The 21,268-nt window shown below is 45.0% G+C and overlaps 2 protein-coding genes, 1 non-coding gene and 1 pseudogene across 3 annotated transcripts in view; all 4 read left to right on the plus strand.

Moving 5' to 3' along the window:
• Positions 1-1,456: 1,456 nt before the first annotated feature.
• Positions 1,457-1,548, plus strand: LOC124668775. The gene has a single exon (XR_006991859.1). It is a non-coding gene; the product is annotated as a small nucleolar RNA R64/Z200 family (small nucleolar RNA).
• Positions 1,549-1,879: 331 nt separating this feature from the next.
• LOC124668763 lies at positions 1,880-1,955 on the plus strand (annotated as a pseudogene).
• Positions 1,956-10,307: 8,352 nt separating this feature from the next.
• Positions 10,308-11,307, plus strand: LOC124662032. The gene has a single exon (XM_047199918.1). The coding sequence runs from the start codon at positions 10,537-10,539 to the stop codon at positions 10,990-10,992; it is 456 nt and encodes a 151-aa protein (XP_047055874.1). The 5' UTR covers positions 10,308-10,536; the 3' UTR covers positions 10,993-11,307.
• A 305-nt stretch (positions 11,308-11,612) lies between these two features.
• Positions 11,613-21,268, plus strand: part of LOC124664825 — a 30,289-nt gene continuing 20,633 nt past the window's right edge. Inside the window, exon 1 of the mRNA XM_047202258.1 lies at positions 11,613-11,862. Coding sequence (XP_047058214.1) covers positions 11,613-11,862 — 250 coding nt within the window. The remainder of the gene's footprint in view (positions 11,863-21,268) is intronic.

The following is a 21,268-nucleotide window of genomic DNA, read 5'->3' on the forward strand; positions in this document are numbered from 1 at the left end:
CTCGTTAAATCATTCATGTGACTCTAGTCACTCCTGTTGGTAAAATAGAGCCACTGATGCATTCGATTAGAAGAGAAAGAAATAGTACTCAACTTGTTATGTCTTCTGACTCTGATGATTTCTAACTCTTCGGAAATTGACATGCTTTGTAAGTGTAATCGGATCCATTGAAATGCACTTTGCTTTTCATGTTTTAACAAGTGCATGCCACAAGAAAGCTCCAGGCTCCTAGCATGTGAAATTCAACATTTTCAAGGAGTTCATTGCTCTGTAGAATCTTGTAATTAGAGGACACATAAGTTCTAACTATTGGTTATGCAAATAATCAGGGCTAGCATTTGGCAAGCAAGTTATCACATTCGGATTGTAAAATAGTATGATTTCTCATCCCATGGTGATTTGACATGCTATTTATTTTCTCAGTGTATTTTGATCCATTGAAATGCACTTCACTTTTCATATTAACAAGTACCAGTCACAAGAATGCTCCAGGCTAGCTCCTAGTAACTGAAAATAACTTATCCGAGAACTAATTTTGCTGTGTAGGATTTTATCTGCCCATGACATCATGTTCTTATGCTACATTAAGAAAAGTTTTGTAATATTGTAATCTTGTAATTGCAGGCAGGAGATGATGGTGTCTGTGTCCTTCACCGCCGCCAAGTACCTGGCGACGGTAGCCGTGTCATCTGTTAGCCTTCTCTGCCCTGGGCCGGCGCAGCTTCTAGGCTCCATCCCCGCGGTATCCGCCGGAAACAAGACCGTCTTCTCCACCTCCCCGCAGCTGGTGAGACTTCCTATCCGGCTATCCCTTGTCTTCGGAGCATGTTGCAGAACAGATACACAGGCGTAAGAAAAAAAACGCCTTTGCACTGCTTTTACTGCTCCACGAATGGATTCTGGGGGCTGTCGTTTGTAGATTCAGGACTGCAGGACTTGGTTCAGAATTTGTTTGAGCAAAGGCTTACACAAAATCTGTATGCAAGGTTCGAAAGTAGTTCGAAAGTGGATGCTTACCATAAGCTAGCCAGTAGCATGTAGCTTCTTTACATGCTTTCCTCTGCTAATAATCATTCTTGTGATAATGTATCTTCTTGCTCTGAAAATAGAGATCCAAGGTTGCATTAGATTAGAGGAGACAGAAGCACTACACTACTTGTTATGTAAATAATCACGGTTAAGCATTTGGTAATAAGGGTTGACATAGTAATAAGGGTGAGAATTTTTCCAAGTCATTACTACTGATTAGTAAATATGGGCTGAAAACAGTGTTGGTAAGCAAGGTGTTAGTAGTATATCTAGTTCTATTTTTTCTACCGTCTTGTCCTTGGTAGTTCATTGTAGGTATAGCTTGATCTCGCAAGAGTAATGATGTTTTACTACACATTCGTCTATGTTTTCAAATATATCCCACTCTCACATTCTACCATTGGTCAGCTTTGTACGCACGATTGCAAAAAGGCTCTGATGAATCATGTGTACAACGCATGTCAGACTTCAGAGATGCCACAACATTGATGAGAAGATATATCATATTCCGAGCTATTTTTTTTGGTTTCATTCCTCAGTTTCTACATGCCTGTTTCTATTCGTAAACAAACAGTTATGCTTCTTAGGGGCTAGTGGGAGAATTGTGTAGGTGTTGTCTCGGTTTGTTCAATTGTTATCACCATTTTTTTAATCATTGTCTACATGATTTGTTTACTTTGCTGAAGAGTGGAGTCCCCTTTTCTTAAGATATGTCTCTTTGTTATGATTTATCAGAACATTAGCTGAGCTTACAGTTGCACAAACCTTTTAAATCTTCTTGTGTATTTTTATATCGTTGTTATCTAGATGGAATACATCTTTTGTTATTCAGGCATGATTAAATCTGTGAGGGTCAAATGATGAGGAATAAACTGCAACAATATGATGAAGCAATGCTCCTTTGACTCTTAGTATTAGTTGTGAACATTAGCAGTAAGCTTTCTAGCATGCAATGTTTTATTAATTATTAGTTCATATCTACTAATATTCTCTTCAAATTAGGAGCTATTTACGCATGCATTTGAGGAATGCCAACTGCTGTAATACGAAGGGGAGCTAGCTAAGCTAGCATTTCCTGCTCCATTGAAGAAAGTCCACTTTTGGTCCTTAAATTCTAGTGAAAGTTCACTTTTGGTCCTAGAACTTCTGTCTGGTTTAAAATGAACCTTGAACTCTCAGATTCATTCACTTTTAGTCCTTATCCAGATTGAGCTAGGCAAATATTTGCCATAGGTGCCCAAAAACTCAAGGTAACGGTGAAGGGTAGAGAGACATGACGATGTTGATAAGCAAACAAGGAGACCTTTGTGGCGCAACGCTTCACGTGAATTAGAAGGAAGATAAATCAAGCGAGAGACTGGTTCAGGGACCCAAGGGTTTCGTTGTTTTTTGCATTGTGAGTTTGTGACGTTTGATTTAACATCTCAGCTAGTTTGGGCTTGGTCTGGTTCTAAACCAATTTGGTTGGTTCCCTATTTTTTCTTTCCACGCCAGTAATTTGCTCAACTCAACTGCAAAGGGATGAAAAATGAACTATTATGAGAGTTCAAGGTTCATTCTAGACTAAAAATAAATTTTGGGACTGAAAGTGAACTTTCCAAAGAGTTCAAGGATGAGAATTGGACTTTCTTCTGCTCCATTTGATTTTTTCTTCACCTCGGCATAATTTCTAGCTATCTATCTATCTACATAGATTGATTGAACCAACAACCTGTTGCTCCTTGATTTAGTTGTTGTCTCGCTCAATTATCTTAATCCAGATTATTTTTATTTGGGTTAAACTTGGAGATTAAAGTTCTTAGTTAATATGAGAGTTTTTTTGGTATTTGCTATCTTTTGGCTGGTTGCACTTGTCGGAGATGATCTGGACTGCTAGATCAATGTGTATTCAGGGTTTTGGTATTTCCTACTCTTGTGATTCAACCCAATTAATGCTATCTTATAAAGACTAATTATGTTACTGCTGAATTGATGCTTATAGAAAGAAGAATTTATATTCCCAAATTGTTTGGCTGACTTGGAAATTTATCCAGGGCATGGTGCAAGTATGTATACTGAAGGGAGTTGTGGTCCAGGATTGAAGGGAGTTGTGGTCCAGGATTGAAGCGATGCGGCACTGTTTTGCAGGTAGGTACTTGATGGCATGAGATAGACTTATTAGGAATCCAGTAATTCGTTTGTGAAGTGCTTTGCCATACATGTGGGATATTTGTTAGAGAAGATGCATTTAGTTCAAAATGATGTTGCAAATAGGAAAACATCTAGAATATAACATGTCCGTGAATGTTTCTTCTCAATTCATCAATGTCGTGCCACCTGGACTGCATGTGCGTTAGATCCGCATTTGACTCTGCGTTTTTGGTAAGTTTTCTGGTGCTACCCATATCTCCTCTCTATGCCCTGGGATATAGGGGCCATATAGACGATGAATGCGTATGTTGCCAGGTTCATAGCTTCAAACTTGGCTATAATGTTCCTTCTCTTGCCACTTTTAATACATATTAGCAAATTGATGCTGATCCTACACACCTATCGATTGTCTGATAAGTAGACATCATTCATATTTCTTCGATGTGGTAGTCAACATGATTTGCGCTAGATTGTATTTGCTGCGAAGCAGTGGAGACTGTTCCTGTACTATATAGTTAACTATTAATAGTTAAGATATATCAAATATACCCATGTGTGCTTGTATGCCTAAGTACTACTCTAGTTAGCTATTTGCAACAGTAAGTTGTAGATGAGAGTTGTTCATATGTAGGATCATGTTGTATTTTGCGTACAAATGCTGTCATATCGTTTATCTAGGCTTGAGTTTTTTTTTCTCTAAAACCGTCCATGACTTCCTCCTTTAGATTTACACCCCAATTCCAAGTAGTTGCTTATTGTGTCCTCGGTTTATACATCTGATACTTATTATCTTGTTTTGTGATTTTCTGGTAAAGAAGAAAAGGCCAAGACGACCTGAAGTAACTAGTTTAGGTCCTCGTAATGTTTCTGGCCGCTTTGGAGTTTGGCATGTCCTGGAAAGATGGCCTTGGCGGTGCGGCTGCTGTTGATATGCTAGCCGGTGTGTGTGTGTGATACTGCCGTTTTGGTACTTGTAGCGTCGTCTTTGTAATGCTCCTGGCCAGGGAGTTGTGGTGATACTGAGTAGCTGGTCATACTTTCGAGTCTTGTGGGTTTTTGTATTTGAAATGATATGATTTGTGTTGTGTGCACATTGTTGTTTGTTGCGTGTTGTGAATGATCAAAAAAGATGAGAAGTTGTGCCGAAATTTTTGAGTCCCGAGTACTAATTTCTGTTACTAATTTGTCGCCCACAATCAAGTTTGCTCCTAGAGAGGAAAATGATTCAGTTATGTGATGACCGGGTAGTAGCAAATATATGCAATAGGGTGGTGCATGTTAAATGTCTAGTGCCTAGCTGTAAATGAAAGCTGATGTAGCCTGATCGATCTGCTACGAGTGCCCGCGTGTGATTTGCTTGATTAGCTGACCAAGTAACATAGCATGATTAGCTGACCAAGTAACATAGCAAGATTGTCTCAGCCGAAGCCACAAGTCACGAAGCGGTTGGTACTGCGTTTTGTTTTGGCCCATTCTACATGTGTGGTTAACTAAAAGCAAGAATTAACCAAAAGAGCAGTGATCGACCGATGAGCAACAAGCTAGCATGGTTAAGATATGGAGCTGATTAATTCCTAATTTACCCGTAAAAAGAATTTACACAGTTGGCTGATTGATGTAGCAAGCAATATGTATAGAGGTGAGGAAAGATAATTTTATGACCCAGCGCATTACAGCTTGGCGTCTCCTCGGGCAGAGCGCCAGGCAGCCAAAATTAACTACTACCTTGAGAGAACCGAGCCGTCCATCTTGCGTATCCGTGTCTATATTAAATACCTCCATAGAGCTGATCTGTAACCACAAGTCATTTAATCACCATGAATTTAGTTGACTTGGTTCAGCACGGTCGTGCATGTATTGTGCACGTCACCGATCCATGGCAAGGTAAATCCCAGCCACTTATCTAGCTCCCCACAAGAAACGAACGGGAAGGTGATCAAGAGAGAAGTGAAATTAGCACCAACCCATCATCTCCTTCCCGCTCACACCTCCCTTCTCAAAATTGAAACATCTGCAAGTCGACTCTATAAGTAAAGAGCTCTCCTCACACACCGCGTGTGGAGTACAAAGAGACCCAAAGAAAATATAAATTACATAGGGGCCTAGATTAAGCAAAGAGGACCCAGAAGAAAAATTGGAAACTCGATCCAGTCCTCCATCTTCCTCCTCCAGATCGAGCTCGACCGACGGACTGCCGCTTCATCTCCGGGGACGCACCACTTGGAGACGAGGCGCAGAGGAACACCGTTGGCCAGAGCAGAGCAGCGGCGGAGCAGCAGCCCTACTGCCATATAGTCCGACGCCAGAAAGCATCGGAGAAGAGCTCCAAGACGAAGTCGCCGCCGCCATCAAGCAATCCCCACAAGCAAGCCACCACCATGGGGGCTTGAGCAAGCGAGAGAGAGAGCCGGCTGCAACCAGTACTGCGCCGTCAGCAAAAAGAGAAGTCCAACTGCTTGACACCTCCTGCCCCCTCGCCTCCACGGCCGGACGGGCCGAAAGGAAGCAAGCAGCACACCCCCGCGCCCACCTCCCTCGCCACCATGGCCGGCCAAGGAGGCAAGGGGGCCATCTTCTCGCGCGCTGACGACTCCTAGGCGCCTTATCGAGGAGCGTAGCCGTAGACGAACTCCAGATAAGATCCACCATGGATCTGAAGAGAGGTCGCCGACAACGGGCCACCTGGTGCTGCGCCAGAGCACCAGAGAGATGCTCAACTCCTGCCACCTCCAAATCAAGCCGATGACGCCATCTCCGACCACTTCCCCTCGCCACCAAGGCCGGCCAGGAGCGGAGGAAGAGGCGTCAAGAGGAGCTCGAAGGAGAAGACACATGCCTTATTGCTGAGATCGGCCGAGGAGGGGGCCCTTGAACTCCGGCCGCCGGAGCAGAGAGGGACACCGCCAAACTTGGCCCGCTCTGGATCTGGCCACGAGCCAGAGCTTCTACTCCTAAACCTAACGGGCAAACCGCCGGGCAACTACTCCTAACCTAGAGAACTACCTCTGGCACCTCACCTCCGCCACCTCCGGCCGGCATCGCCGCCGGAGGGGCTCGGGATCGGCCCAGATCTCGTGGAGGAGCTCCTGACTACTGTAGCAAGCAGAGAGAAGGGTTGTCGAAGCCGTTGTTGCATCTTTTATTTTGTACTCGATGTAGGTAAAATTGAGTAAGTTAATTAGGAACGGAGGAAGTAAATAGCAATGGTGCGTGGACGACAATGCTACAGTTATGCAAACACAACATTATTAGTGCGCGGACGCACCAGAATAGCAAAGATTACCACATTGAGGAAATAGCACTTCACACCACATGTTGACTTTTTTTTTTGAGAACACAGTACAACGCAGACGCTCACAAACACGCACGTACAAAAACACCCCTATGAACGCACGCACACCCTACCCCTGTGAGCACCTCCAAGGGACTGAGCCGGCATATCTTGAGGTTGACGAAGTCACCACTGGCGTCTCGCTGTTGACGGGCACGCCACCTACCACTGAAAGCATAGCGCCGGTTAATCCTGGAATAAATCCAGGTAAATGCAACACCCATACCAAATCTAAGATTTGAACCTGGGTGGGCTGGTTCCACCACAAGGGACCTAACCACCAGAGCCAAGCTCTGTTTGCACCACATGTTGACTTTAAAGTTGCACAAAACCACAACTTCAGTTTTGTTTTGCACAAAACACTACTTTTCCATGTAATTCTTTGCAGAGAACACAACAATACGAATTAGGAAGACTAATAGGTCATTAACAAATTGGGGCCCACATCTAGGAGCCCAAATCACGCTTAGCCTCAACTCGATGCGTTCGACCAGTCTATGCTCTCACTCGGTACGCTCGATAGGAAACCCTCGACAAGGGCGGCCACCCGCGCCATGGCTCCGTCGACCCGGTGAGCGGCTCTGGTGGCTGGAGAGGCGGCGCTCCGGAGGCATGGATGGGGTAGCAAGAGGAGTTTCCCCCCCCCCGACCACGAAGTATTTGGAGCCGCAGAACCACACATCGACTGGTTTGGAGTCAAACCAGCCTCCAACCGAGCCAGCGGCGGCGGCAGCGGCACGCCGCCCACGTGGACGGCGGCAGTGGACTCTGTCGACACCGTCTCATTCAATGGGTAAGATGCGTCCGCAGTGCCAATTTTTGTTTGAAGTTCATCCTTTCGGTAGGGTTTGACCGGCAGGAAGATGACGAGTTTTGGGGGCGGAACATTTTGGCTCTAATCAACGTAGAAAAGTAGTTCCTTTCTAAAATTTGTGGTATTATATTGGAGGAAGCTCCATTCTGCCCGTGGACAACATCGACATATGCATTACACTGAGACGAGGCTCTACGGTTACTTCAGCAGGTAACGAACATGGACAACAGGAGGAGGAAGACAATTAGAACTGATTTTTGTATCTCGCCTCTTGCTTTTGTATGTGCCAGGACCCAGGAGACACTAAAGATGGAGCTATCTGCTAATATTTACATGTTTCTCTTCGGATGCTTTCTTGTTTTGGATGGAAAATTGACAAACATGTTATGTACAAGATGGATGTGTGGTTAAACTTGATAAATATGTGGCTATCTTGTCAATCATTTTCTCTTGCAAGCTGCTGCGCGCCTAACATTGAGCGTGAAGCCGTTTTCCATGTATAAACTGTTGTGCTAAATATTTGTGGTTGACTCGTTGATGAATTCAAGCATACACATTGAAATTGGCTTGGGCTCCTGTAGGTGGGCCCTAATTTGTTAATTGGCCTATCAATTTTCCTAATTCATATTGTTGTGTTTTCTGCAAAAAATTGTATGAAAAAATGGTGTTTTGTGCAAAATAAAACTGAAGTTGTGGTTTTGTGCAACTTTAGCCCCAACATGTGGTATGAAGTGCTATTCCCTCTACCACATTATTGGTAGTTGTCGCTGTTCGTCAGGCCACGTACATGTCGTTCACAACACTTCCACTTTCGCCTCAAGCTAATTACTAGTACTTACGAGATCGCTCAGTACGAGAAGGCGCTCTTCTTTCTCTATCATTGATAGTCTTTGGTCCACGTCAAGGTTAAAACATTCGACTGCCACCCCTGCCAGACTTCCCAAGAATATCTAAATCACTTGCTTATGTAATCTGTTTATCAAACAAGTCAGTTGTTATTAGGTGACAAGTGAAAGTTGTAGAGGGTATGGTACATCCAGCCAGGAGAGGATCAGTAGGCGGCTCCGCCACAAAACCAATTCTAGGGTTTCTTCCTCCTCGCCGGCGGTACCGCTGGTCCGCTCCACCTCCAGCGGCCTTGGGGCCTTGGAGATATGGCCGCTGGTGGGGAGTTTTCGTTTTTTTTTGTAGGTTGTTTTTCAGTATATTTTTCGGGATGTTGAGGCGGCGGCTACATCTTAAAGTTAGAATAAGGTTCTTCTTGTACTATCCTCGCTCCGGTGGTGCGTTAATTAAGCACTGGTGGAGGACACATGGAGTTGTGTGCCCGGTGGATCTCTAGGAACCCGGTCGGTTTTTATGTTCGTTGGTACGGTTTCATGTAAGTTTCTTGGGATCTACGGTTGTCATCATTGGCGATAGTTACTGCTCTGGTGCGCTGGTTCTTCGGGGCCTTAGCACGACGCTTTACCGTCTGTCTACTACAATAAGTTATACTACGACAAGCCTTGCGTGACTCCGGTGATGAAAGGGGCGAGAACGGCGGCGCACCTTCGACTCGTGCTAGTGTTTAGTCGTCGCTAGGTGGTCCAAATACCTATTGATAATTTTTATTACTTTTGAGTTATTTGTACTACTATCGATGAATATTAATATATAGGTGGAATTTTCGCAAAAATAAACAAGTGAGTTGTTGTCGTCTTGGTGATGGTCGGCATGCAAGCAATTTGGATAGTGCATTCTCAAGTCCACTTGTTCCTTCCAAGGCAGATACTTCTCTGTTTTTCCACAATAAAGGGGGAGTGTCCATATTTATGTTGATGATATTGTTGTTGCTAGCTCCTCATAGAAGGCTGTTGATGCTCTTCTGCATGACTTGGGAATGGACTTTGCCTTGAAGGACTTGGGAGATCTTCATTATTTCCTTCGCATTGAGGTTCAGCGGGTGTCTGATGGTATCATTCTATCCCAAGAGAAGTATGCAAATGAATTTGTGAATATGCAGCTTTGCAAAACTGTTGATACTCCTTTGTCTGTGTCTGACAATCTGTCACTGCATGATGGTGAAGTTCTGAGTGGTGATGATTCTACTCGCTACAGCAGCATTGTTGGGGCTTTGCAGTACATTACTTTGACTAGACCAGATATTGCTTTTGCTGTTAATAAGGTGTGTCAGTTTCTGCATGCCCCGACCACTGTTCACTGGACTGCTGTCAAGAGGATACTGCGATATGTGCGTGGTACTGTATCCCTTGGGCTGAGATTGAGCAGTTCGACTTCTACCCTGGTCAGTGCTTTTTCTGATGCTGATTGGGCAGGGCTTTGCTGTGTTTTTGGGATCAAACTTGATCTCATGGAGTGCCAGAAAACAAGCTACAGTTTCTCGATCAAGTACAGAGGCTGAGTACAAGTCTCTGGCTAATGCAACGGCTGAAGTAATTTGGGTGCAAACATTGCTTGCCGAATTGAGAGTTCCTCATCCACGAGCGGCAGTGTTATGGTGCGATAATATTGGAGCAACGTATCTCTCTGCAAATCCAGTGTTTCATGCTAGGATTAAACACATAGAAGTGGATTATCACTTTGTCCGTGAGAGGGTTGCTCGGAAGCTTTTGGACATACGGTTTGTTCCTTCAGGAGATCAGGTAGCTGATGGTTTTACTAAATCTCTTGCTACTCGACAGCTAGTGAAGTTTCGTCACAATCTTAATTTGGACAAGTTATGATTGAGGGGGAGTGTTAAACTGTATCTGTATAGAGTAGCTGTAGACATGTATATCTCCTGTGTATTATACCCCCTCGCATATACACGAGGTGGGCCTTATATATCCGACTATATATATGCACCGCGGACCCAGGTTTAGGGTTACGCTTCCCAAATACTTTCACATATCCTGCTCATACCGTACCCATTGCCGTCCTTAGCTACCACTCGTTCAGAAATCAACCAAGTCTGTTAACTACCCCTGGGACCCGAGGAGAAACCGGAAAAGCCAGACGCGCTTGAATGTTTGCCTCCTTTTTCTACGCTTCTTCCTAGAAGGTGGTCTTTTCTGCTTCTTCCACAAAAGCGGCTACTCTGTCCGAGTATAAAAGACAGGCGCTGCTCATGTAGTCACGTAGAGCTCACCACAGCGCGTCCGCACGTGCAGCAGCTCCGTCCACCCACCTATACATCGGCAGAAGCAGCAGTAGCTCGAGCTCACGACGACCTTGCCCACCACCAGCGCACATGGATATCAAAGCGGCGAAGTCCTCCCCGGTGGCGCGAGACCCGCCGTCTGCGGCGGCGCACATGGATATCGAAGCGGCAACGTCCTTCCCGGTGGCGCGAGACCCGCCGCCGCGGCCGGCGCCGGAGACGGCGCAGCTGGGGCAGGCCCCGGAGAAGCGCGGGTGGGTGCGCTGGGCGTTCCTGGCGGTCGTGTCGCTGCTCCTCACCGGCGAGTTCGCGTGGGACGCGTACCAGGTGCGGCGCAGCCCGCGGAAGCTCGCCTTCGTGGTCGTCACCTACGACCTCGTCGTGGTGCTCTGCTGCTGCCTCGTGAAGCAGAACCTCCTGCGGCGCGACGACCCGGCGGTGGCGCCCGAGCGGCGGCGGGTCACGGTCGGCGTGTGGGTGGTCTCGGTGGCGCTCGCCGTCATCGTCGCCGCCCGCGTCGCCTTGGTGATCGTCGGGTGGCGCTGAAGATCGGACTGTTGGTGATCACCGGCGAGGGCATCGGACTGGCGTTCTGACGAACAGGTTCCCCACCAGATGTCCCCGGAGCAGAGGGGTCTCTCTGCTGGACCACCGTGTGGATGAACATGCCGTTACTATCGAACATTATCGTCGTTTGGACCGCCCGTCTGTTGCTTGTTGTTTTTCTATAAGGAAAATGTATAGAATATTCAATCAACAAATTCGAAGATAAAGAGTTGGGTGGTTATGTGAACCGCACGCGGCCAAAAGGCTGCACAATAGAATTTCTGAGGCGCGGTTTAGCCTCACCAATTGTTTTCATGGTGATTTACCTTTAATTTCCTCACCTATCACAATAAGCTTCAAGCCGCTGTTCACGAAGCCTAGCACAACGTCAACACGCGGAAAGATTGTTCAAAAAAAAAAAAAAAACACGCGGAAAGACCACCATGTTACTTTTGCCGACGATGGCCAAAGCGGTTTACTTTACGTACATACAAAACTAAGCTGAATGTGACCGGCAGAGGATTCTGACGTAGAACAACAAGGTCGATGCCGCCACTGGCTACACCTACACGGTTACCACCATGCCGTCCCCAACGATGATGGCCACGAAGGTTACGGTCATGGATTACCGCCTCTCACATACCACAACCATCACCACGCTGCCGTCTATGAAGCTAGACACAAGGGCTACCATGATGACGCGTGGAAATACCACCATGAAGCCAGCGATGATGATGGTAGCTACCACCATGGATTACTACCTCTCGCCTCTCACCTACCATGATTATGTTGTCGTCCACAAAGTCGGGAACAAGGTCTACCATGACGATGCCCGACAATACCACCATGATGCCACCGCCGATGACAGAGGTACCACAATAGATTACGCTCTCTTACATCTCACCTACCATGACCATGTCACTGTCCACAAAGTCGGGCACAAAGCATAACACGATGGCACACGGAAATACCACCATGCCGCTACCAAAGGTGGTTACCACCATGAACCAATGAACAAGACGATTAAGGAGACAAGTGAGACTTTGAGCAACAGGTTACATTACATCCAAATGAACTAATATGTACATACAAATTACAGTATACTAGTAAGTTGTTTATCTATCCGCCTATGTTTACTAAAGAAAAAATTTACAACACGAGAGCCGTGCGTAATGGTGAGGTGAACCTACCTCTCAAAGGAAATTTCAAAAGGTCAACTGTGTGCGACAAATTTTATAAAATTCACTCAAAAAACTCTAAGCATGAACACAAAATTTATGATTTACGGCTGCAGAAACTCAAAACCGATTGTCGGAATGTATTCAGATCATCGACGCCCATCTAATTCATATACAAATTATTTTGATATGAATCATGGTTTTGTTGATTTTAAGAAAATGGGTGAAAAAGTTTAAAATCAAGTCACATTCCTTGAGGTGCAAAGGTTGTATTGCTAGTGCTGAGAACAGGATAGAACCAGTGGAAACAGTCATTTCAGGCGTTTCCACAGGGACAGGTTCAGAGGTGCTTCGAGAATTGATTGGGCTACAACACAAAGGCTTCTAGGAACCAAACGATCCATTATTTGCTTCCCACGCGCGAGTCAAGGATGCGACCTACCAAACGTGCTCATATTAAGTGAAAATTGCACGTAATACTAATATTTGGCTACAAAATTACACATAAAAATAAATTTATAGGTGGCACAGATTTTTTTTCTTAAAACACTGCACATATATTAATTTATGTGTCCCTCGTCCTCCGTCACCGGTTTGATGGGTTTCCTTCCACACCTCGGAGTTCTTTCTTAAACGAAAATGACTGAACTTGCTTAGTTCAGAGCCTCAGACTATGTTCGGTTACGAAAAAAGGCATTAATCCTACACCTATGGAGTAAATCTTACTACATGTGTGTGATGCGTAAATAGTACTCCATTCGTTAGCGAAAACTGCAAACGGAGGTTGAACTACCTGTGGCTCTTTATTTTCGAAAATTTAGAAATTATAGTTTTAAGTTTAAAAAAATCTGAAACAAAATCATGGATGTAGATAATGATAAAATGTACAAACATGCAAAATCTTAATGTGAAATTATTTGTATTGTAGACTACAGAAAAATGACAAAATCTGCCAGGTTTTATAGTTTTGAAATGTGCACTATTCACTATTCTCAGATCCACACATTTGTCACTTTTGTGTAGTCTAAACTACTAAGAATTTCACAATCAGATTTTGCATGTTTGTAGATTCCATCATTGACTACATCCAGGATTTATTTTCAGGATTTTTTAAAACTAAAAATATGATTTCCGAAATTTTGAAAATAAAGACCTACATGTAGCTCGGCTTATATTTGTACACTCTCCTTAGCGAGGGATTATAAGACCAGCGCGGATCTCTAGATCATTAATATGATTAACATAATATTATTTTTATGGCATAAAAATTATATCACTAGAAAGTAGACCATTTAAATCATTTAATTTTTTAATCCTATATATCTTTACTATTATATTGCAGTTGGTACGTCGTCAAAAATGTTTGATGTCAAAGATTCAGCATATCCAGACCGTACAATCCTACATCAAAATCTCCGCTCAGTATCTAACCATACATCCGATCTGCTCTCATCCACATCTCCCTAGCGTCAATCACCTGCCAAATAAATGTCAAAAAATAATAACCTACCAAATATCTCCCAATTATCATATTGTATGCCCTTCGAGAGTTAGGGCATCTCCAACGGGGCGACCCATCCCGCGCCCGCGCGTCCGGATGGGTCCAGCCGGACAAAAACCCGGCCCAACGCGGGGACGCACCGCAAAAGCGGACGGCCGCGGCGTCCGGAACGACGCAAACCCGGCCCAAATCTGGGCCGGGTTTGCGTGGCCGCGGATGGCACGCGGCGTCCTCGCGTGTCCGCCCTGTCCGCGTGGCTGGCCCACTCGTCCGTGCCCCGGTCCTATTAAATGTGGACTCGGGAAGGGGACGGTCCCTATCCGGTCCCCACTTTCCACTCCGGCCGCACGCGCGAGCTCGAAGCTTCCGCGCCGCCATGGCCCCGAGCGCGAGTTCGAGCCGTCCGCCAACGACCACGAGGCCGGCAGCAGCCGGCAAGTCGCGCCGCCGGCGTTCGCAATGGGGCCGCCGGTGCCTCCCAGACGCGAGCGGATCTACGTCACCGTAGCGGTGGCGCAGATGTTCTGGGACGCCGGCGTCCCAATGCCGTGGGGCGACGTGCACCTCCCCACGGGCGGCACTCGAGCCCGGATCGGGTTCCGGTGCCGCCCATCCCGGCGTCAGGCCGCGCCCGCTACGCCGAGATCCAGAGGCGCCGCGCTCAGCTGCCGGCGGACCTCCGGCACGACCCCGCGTACGGCGACGCAAGTCCCAACTGGGACTTGTGGTTCGAGGTGCAGCACGATGCGCGCCGGCGCACATGCTTCTCATCCGCGACGGCGCGGCCTCGCGCGCAGCCAGGCACAGCTGCTAGGCGGGCTGGCCGCCGCCCCGGCGGCCTCTACATCAACGAGCCCGCGCCCCGGCCCCGGCCGCAGCCGTAGCCCCGGGAGGAGGAGAACGACCCGGAGCTGCGAGGCGGCGCTCGCGGCGTCCCGCGAGCAGCGGGACCTCGACGAGCTGGCCAAATGGCCGCACCTCGCCGAGGCGCCGCGCACCTCGCGCCGGAGGAGGCGGCCGGGGAAGGCCCGATACGTCTCCAACGTATCGATAATTTCTTGTGTTCCATGCCACATTATTGATGTTATCTACATGTTTTATGCACACTTTATGTCATATTCGTGCATTTTCCGGAACTAACCTATTAACAAGATGCCGAAGTGCCGGTTCCTGTTTTCTGCTGTTTTTGGTTTCGAAATCCTAGTAACGAAATATTCTCGGAATCGGACGAAATCAACGCCCGGGTTCCTATTTTACCCGGAAGCATCCAGAACACACGAGAACCGCCGGAGAAGAGCCACAGGGCCACCAAACCCTAGGCCGGCGCGGCCGAGGAGGGCCGCGCCGCCCTATGGTGTGGCCCCCTGTCAGCCCTCCTGCGCCGCCTCTTCGCCTATATAAAGCCCCCGGATCAGAAAACCCGATACCAATTGACGAAACCCACGAAACCTGCCGGAGCCGCCGCCATCGCGAAGCCAAGATCCGGGGACAGGATCTCTGTTCCGGCACGCTGCCGGAGCGGGGAAGTGCCCCGGAAGGCTTCTCCATCGACACCGCTGCCATCTCCACCGCCATCTTCATCACCGCTGCTGCTCCCATGAGGAGGGAGTAGTTCTCCATCGAGGCTCGGGGCTGTACCGGTAGCTATGTGGATCATCTCTCTCCTATGTAGTTCAATACAATAATCTCATGAGCTGCCTTACATGATTGAGATTCATATGATGATGCTTGTAATCTAGATGTCATTATGCTAGTCAAGTGAGTTTTACTTATGTGATCTCCGGAGACTCCTCGTCCCACGTGTGTAAAGGTGACGAGTGTGTGCACCGTGTGGGTCTCTTAGGCTAGATTTCACAGAATACTTACTCATTGAATGGCATAGTGAGGTGCTTATTTATATCTCTTTATGATTGCAGCATGTTTGTATCACTACTATCTATGTGCTACTCTAGTGATGTGTTATTAAAGTAGTTTTATTCCTCCTGCATGTGTGCAAAGGTGACGGTGCGTGCACCGTGTTAGTACTTGGTTTATGCTATGATCATGATCTCTTGTAGATTATGGAGTTAACTATTGCTATGATAATATTGATGTGATCTATTCCTCCTACATATGCATGAAGGTGACGAGTGTGCATGCTATGCTAGTACTTGGTTTAGTAGCGTTGATCTATCTTACACTAAAGGTTACTTAAACATGAGCATTATTGTGGAGCTTGTTAACTCCGGCATTGAGGGTTCGTGTAATCCTACGCAATGTGTTCATCATCCAACAAAAGTGTAGAGTATGCATTTATCTATTCTGTTATGTGATCAATGTTGAGAGTGTCCACTAGTGAAAGTGTAATCCCTAGGCCTTGTTCCTAAATACTGCTGAGTTACTACTGTTTGTTTACTGTTTGTTTCTTATGCGTTACTATCTGCTGCAATACCACCACCATCAACTACACGCCAAGCACTTTTACGGCACCGTTGCTACTTGCTCATACTTATTTATACCACCTGTATTTCACTATCTCTTCGCCAAACTAGTGCACCTATTTGGTGTGTTGGGGACACAAGAGACTTCTTGCTTTGTGGTTGCGGGGTTGCATGAGAGGGATATCTTTGACCTCTTCCTCCCCGAGTTCGATAAACCTTGGGTATCCACTTAAGGGAAACTTGCTCGCTGTTCTACAAACCTCTGCTCTTGGAGGCCCAACACTCGTCTACAAGAATAGAAGCTCCCGTAGACATCAAGCACTTTTACGGCGCCGTTGCCGGGGAGGAAAGGTAAAAGGCTCTCATACTACGGTCTCAGGTAAAGTATTTTTCTTGCGCCGTCGTGTGTGTGCTCGAAGCTATTTCCTTTAGATCCTGCAATTGCATCTTTTTGTTTCTTGTTTACACTAGTTTGGCATAATGGACAACAATGAGCTTCTTATTCTATTTCCTGAATTAAAACATGGATTGTTTGGTGCGAAAATTAAAAAACCTATGGAACCTTATTTGCATGCTGGTAGTAATATTAGTATGAACGCTTCGAACACCATTGTTGCTAATGATATAGAAAGTTCTAAGCTTGGGGAAGCTGGTTTTTATGATCTTTTTAGTCCCCCAAGCATTGAGGAGAAAATTTTCTTTGATGATACTTTGCCTCCTATTTGTGATGATAATGATAGTGGTCTTTTTGCGCCACCTACTATGGAGAGTGAATTTTATTGTGATTATACTATGCCTCCTACACTTGATGAGAATAATAATGATAGCTACTTTGTTGAATTTGCTCCCACTACAACTAATAAATTTGACTATGCTTATGTGGAGAGTAATAATTTTATGCATGAGACTCATGATAGGAATGCTTTATGTGATAGTTATATTGTTGAGTTTGCTCATGTTGCTACTGAAAGTTATTATGAGAGAGGAAAATATGGTTGTAGAAGTTTTCATGTTACTAAAACACCTCTCTATGTGCTGAAATTTTTGAAGCTATACTTGTTTTATCTTCCTATGCTTGTTACTTTGCTCCTCATGAACTTGTTTATTTACAAGATTCCTATGCATAGGAAGCATGTTAGACTTAAATGTGTTTTGAATTTGCCTCTTGATGCTCTCTTTTGCTTCACATACTATCTTTTGCGAGTGCATCATTAAAACTGCTGAGCCCATCTTAATGGCTAAAAAGAAAGAACTTCTTGGGAGATAACCCATGTGTTATTTTGCTACAGTACTTTGTTTTATATTTGTGTCTTGGAAGTTGTTTACTACTGTAGCAACCTCTCCTTATCTTAGTTTTGAGTTTTGTTGTGCCAAGTTAAGCCGTTGATAGAAAAGTAAGTACTAGATTTGGATTACTGCGCAGTTCCAGATTTCTTTGCTGTCACGAATCTGAGCCCACTGCCCTGCAGGAAGCTCAGAAAATTATGCCAATTTACGAGCATGATCCTCAGATATGTACGCAACTTTCATTCAATTTGAGCATTTTCGTTTGAGCAGGTCTGGTGGCCTAATAAAATCCATCTTTACGGACTGTTCTGTTTTGACAGATTCTGCCTTTTATTTCGCATTGCCTCTTTTGCTATGTTGGATGAATTTCTTTGATCCATTGATGTCCAGTAGCTTTATGCAATGTCCAGAAGTGTTAAGAATGATTGTGTCACCTCTGAACATGTTAATTTTTATTGTCCACTAACCCTCTAATGAGTTGTTTCGAGTTTGGTGTGGAGGAAGTTTTCAAGGGTCAAGAGAGGAGGATGATATACTATGATCAAGGAGAGTGAAAGCTCTAAGCTTGGGGATGCACCCGGTGGTTCACCCCTGCATATATCAAGAAGACTCAAGCGTCTAAGCTTGGGGATGCCCAAGGCATCCCCTTCTTCATCGACAACATTATCAGGTTCCTCCCCTGAAACTATATTTTTATTCCATCACATCTTATGTACTTTACTTGGAGCGTATGTGTGCTTTTGTTTTTGTTTTTGTTTGAATAAATTGGATTACATCATGCTTGTGTGGGAGAGAGACACGCTCCGCTGGTTCATATGAACACATGTGTTCTTAGCTCATAATATTCATGGCGAAGTTTCCTCTTCGTTAAATTGTTATATGGTTGGAATTGGAAAATGATACATGTAGTAATTGCTATAATGTCTTGGATAATGTGATACTTGGCAATTGTTGTGCTCATGTTTAAGCTCTTGCATCATATACTTTGCACCTATTAGTGAAGAAATACATAGAGCATGCTAAAATTTGGTTTGCATAATTGGTCTCTCTAAGGTCTAGATAATTTCTAGTAAGGTGTTTGAACAACAAGGAAGACGATGTATAGTCTTATAATACTTGTAATATGTCTTTTATGTGAGTTTTGCTGTACTAGTTCATCCTTGTGTTTGCCTCAAACAACCTTGCTAGCCTAAACCTTGTATCGAGAGGGAATACTTCTCATGCATCCAAATACTTGAGCCAACACTATGCCATTTGTGTCCACCATACCTACCTACTACATGGTATTTCTCCGCCATTCCAAAGTAAATTGCTTGAGTGCTACCTTTAAACAATTCAAAATTTATTACCTCTTATTTGTGTCAATGTTTTATAGCTCATGAGGAAGTATGTGGTGTTTATCTTTCGATCTTGTTGGGCAACTTTCACCAATGGACTAGTGGCTTCATCCGCTTATCCAATAATTTTGCAAAAAGAGCTGGCAATGGGATTCCTAGTCCCAAATTAATTAACAAAAATAGACACTCCTCCATGGTATGTGATTGTTGGACGGCACCCGAAGGATTCGGTTAGCCATGGCTTGTGTAAGCAAAGGTTGGGAGGAGTGTCATCATAATAAAACTAAAATAAAAAGGCACTCCTTCATGGTATGAGATTGTTGGCGGGCACCCGAGGATTCGGTTAGCCATGGTTTGTGAAAGAAAGGTTGGAAGGAGTGCCATCCAAAAATAAAATAAAATGGGAGCCGCTCTTTGAAGGTTTGTCCGGCAAGGGGTTAGAGTACCCGCTACCATTCGTTGACAACAACATACACCTCTCAAAACTTTATTTTTATGCTCTCTTTATGTTTTCAAAATCAAAGCTCTAGCACAAATATAGCAATCGATGCTTTCCTCTTTGAAGGACCATTCTTTTACTTTTATTGTTGAGTCGGTTCACCTATTTCTCTCCACCTCAAGAAGCAAACACTTGTGTGAACTGTGCATTGATTCTTACATATTTGCATATTGCATTTGTTATATTGCTTTGCATTGACAATTATCCATGAGATATACATGTTATAAGTTGAAAGCAACCGCTGAAACTTAATCTTCTTTTGTGTTGCCTCAATACCTTTACTTTGAATTATTGCTTTATGAGTTAACTCTTATGCAAGACTTATTGATGCTTGTCTTGAAGTGCTATTCATGAAAAGTCTTTGCTTTATGATTCACTTGTTTACTCATGTCATACACATTGTTTTGATCGCTGCATTCTCTACATATGCTTTACAAATAGTATGATCAAGTTTATGATGGCATGTCACTCCGGAAATTATCTTTGTTATCGTTTTACCTCTTCGGGACGAGCAGAACTAAGCTTGGGGATGCTGATACGTCTCCAACGTATCGATAATTTCTTGTGTTCCATGCCACATTATTGATGTTATCTACATGTTATATGCACACTTTATGTCATATTCGTGCATTTTCTCGGAACTAACCTATTAACAAGATGCCGAAGTGCCGGTCCTCGTTTTACGCTGTTTTTGGTTTCAGAAATCCTAGTAACGAAATATTCTCGGAATCGGACGAAATCAACGCCCGAGTTCCTATTTTACCCGGAAGCATCCAGAACACACGAGAACCGCCGGAGAAGAGCCACAGGGCCACCAAACCCTAGGGCTGGCGCGGCCGAGAGGGGGCCGCGCCGCCCTATGGTGTGGCCCCCCTGTCAGCCCTCCTGCGCCGCCTCTTCGCCTATATAAAGCCCCTGGATCAGAAAACCCGATACCAATTGACGAAACCCACGTAAACCTGCCGAGCCGTCGCCATCGCGAAGCCAAGATCCGGGGGACAGGATCTCTGTTCCGGCACGCTGCCGGAGCGGGGAAGTGCCCCCGGAAGGCTTCTCCATCGACACCGCTGCCATCTCCACCGCCATCTTCATCACCGCTGCTGCTCCCATGAGGAGGGAGTAGTTCTCCATCGAGGCTCGGGGCTGTACCGTAGCTATGTGGATCATCTCTCTCCTATGTAGTTCAATACAATAATCTCATGAGCTGCCTTACATGATTGAGATTCATATGATGATGCTTGTAATCTAGATGTCATTATGCTAGTCAAGTGAGTTTTACTTATGTGATCTCCGGAGACTCCTCGTCCCACGTGTGTAAAGGTGACAGATGTGTGCACCGTGTGGGTCTCTTAGGCTAGATTTCACAGAATACTTACTCATTGAATGGCATAGTGAGGTGCTTATTTATATCTCTTTATGATTGCAGCATGTTTGTATCACTACTATCTATGTGCTACTCTAGTGATGTGTTATTAAAGTAGTTTTATTCCTCCTGCATGTGTGCAAAGGTGACGAGTGCGTGCACCGTGTTAGTACTTGGTTTATGCTATGATCATGATCTCTTGTAGATTATGGAGTTAACTATTGCTATGATAATATTGATGTGATCTATTCCTCCTACATATGCATGAAGGTGACAGTGTGCATGCTATGCTAGTACTTGGTTTAGTAGCGTTGATCTATCTTACACTAAAGGTTACTTAAACATGAGCATTATTGTGGAGCTTGTTAACTCCGGCATTGAGGGTTCGTGTAATCCTACGCAATGTGTTCATCATCCAACAAAAGTCTAGAGTATGCATTTATCTATTCTGTTATGTGATCAATGTTGAGAGTGTCCACTAGTGAAAGTGTAATCCCTAGGCCTTGTTCCTAAATACTGCTGAGTTACTACTCGTTTGTTTACTTGTTTTATCGCGTTACTACTGCTGCAATACCACCACCATCAACTACACGCCAAGCACTTTTCTGGCACCGTTGCTACTGCTCATACTTATTTATACCACCTGTATTTCACTATCTCTTCGCCAAACTAGTGCACCTATTTGGTGTGT

The sequence above is a fragment of the Lolium rigidum genome, chromosome 6 (genome assembly GCF_022539505.1).
Source record: "Lolium rigidum isolate FL_2022 chromosome 6, APGP_CSIRO_Lrig_0.1, whole genome shotgun sequence".
NCBI classification, from domain to species: domain Eukaryota; kingdom Viridiplantae; phylum Streptophyta; class Magnoliopsida; order Poales; family Poaceae; genus Lolium; species Lolium rigidum.

Excerpts from the sequence above, each read along its gene's own strand:
- LOC124662032 (XM_047199918.1), top strand. The coding sequence starts at position 10,537 with ATGGATATCAAAGCGGCGAAGTCCTCCCCGGTGGCGCGAGACCCGCCG.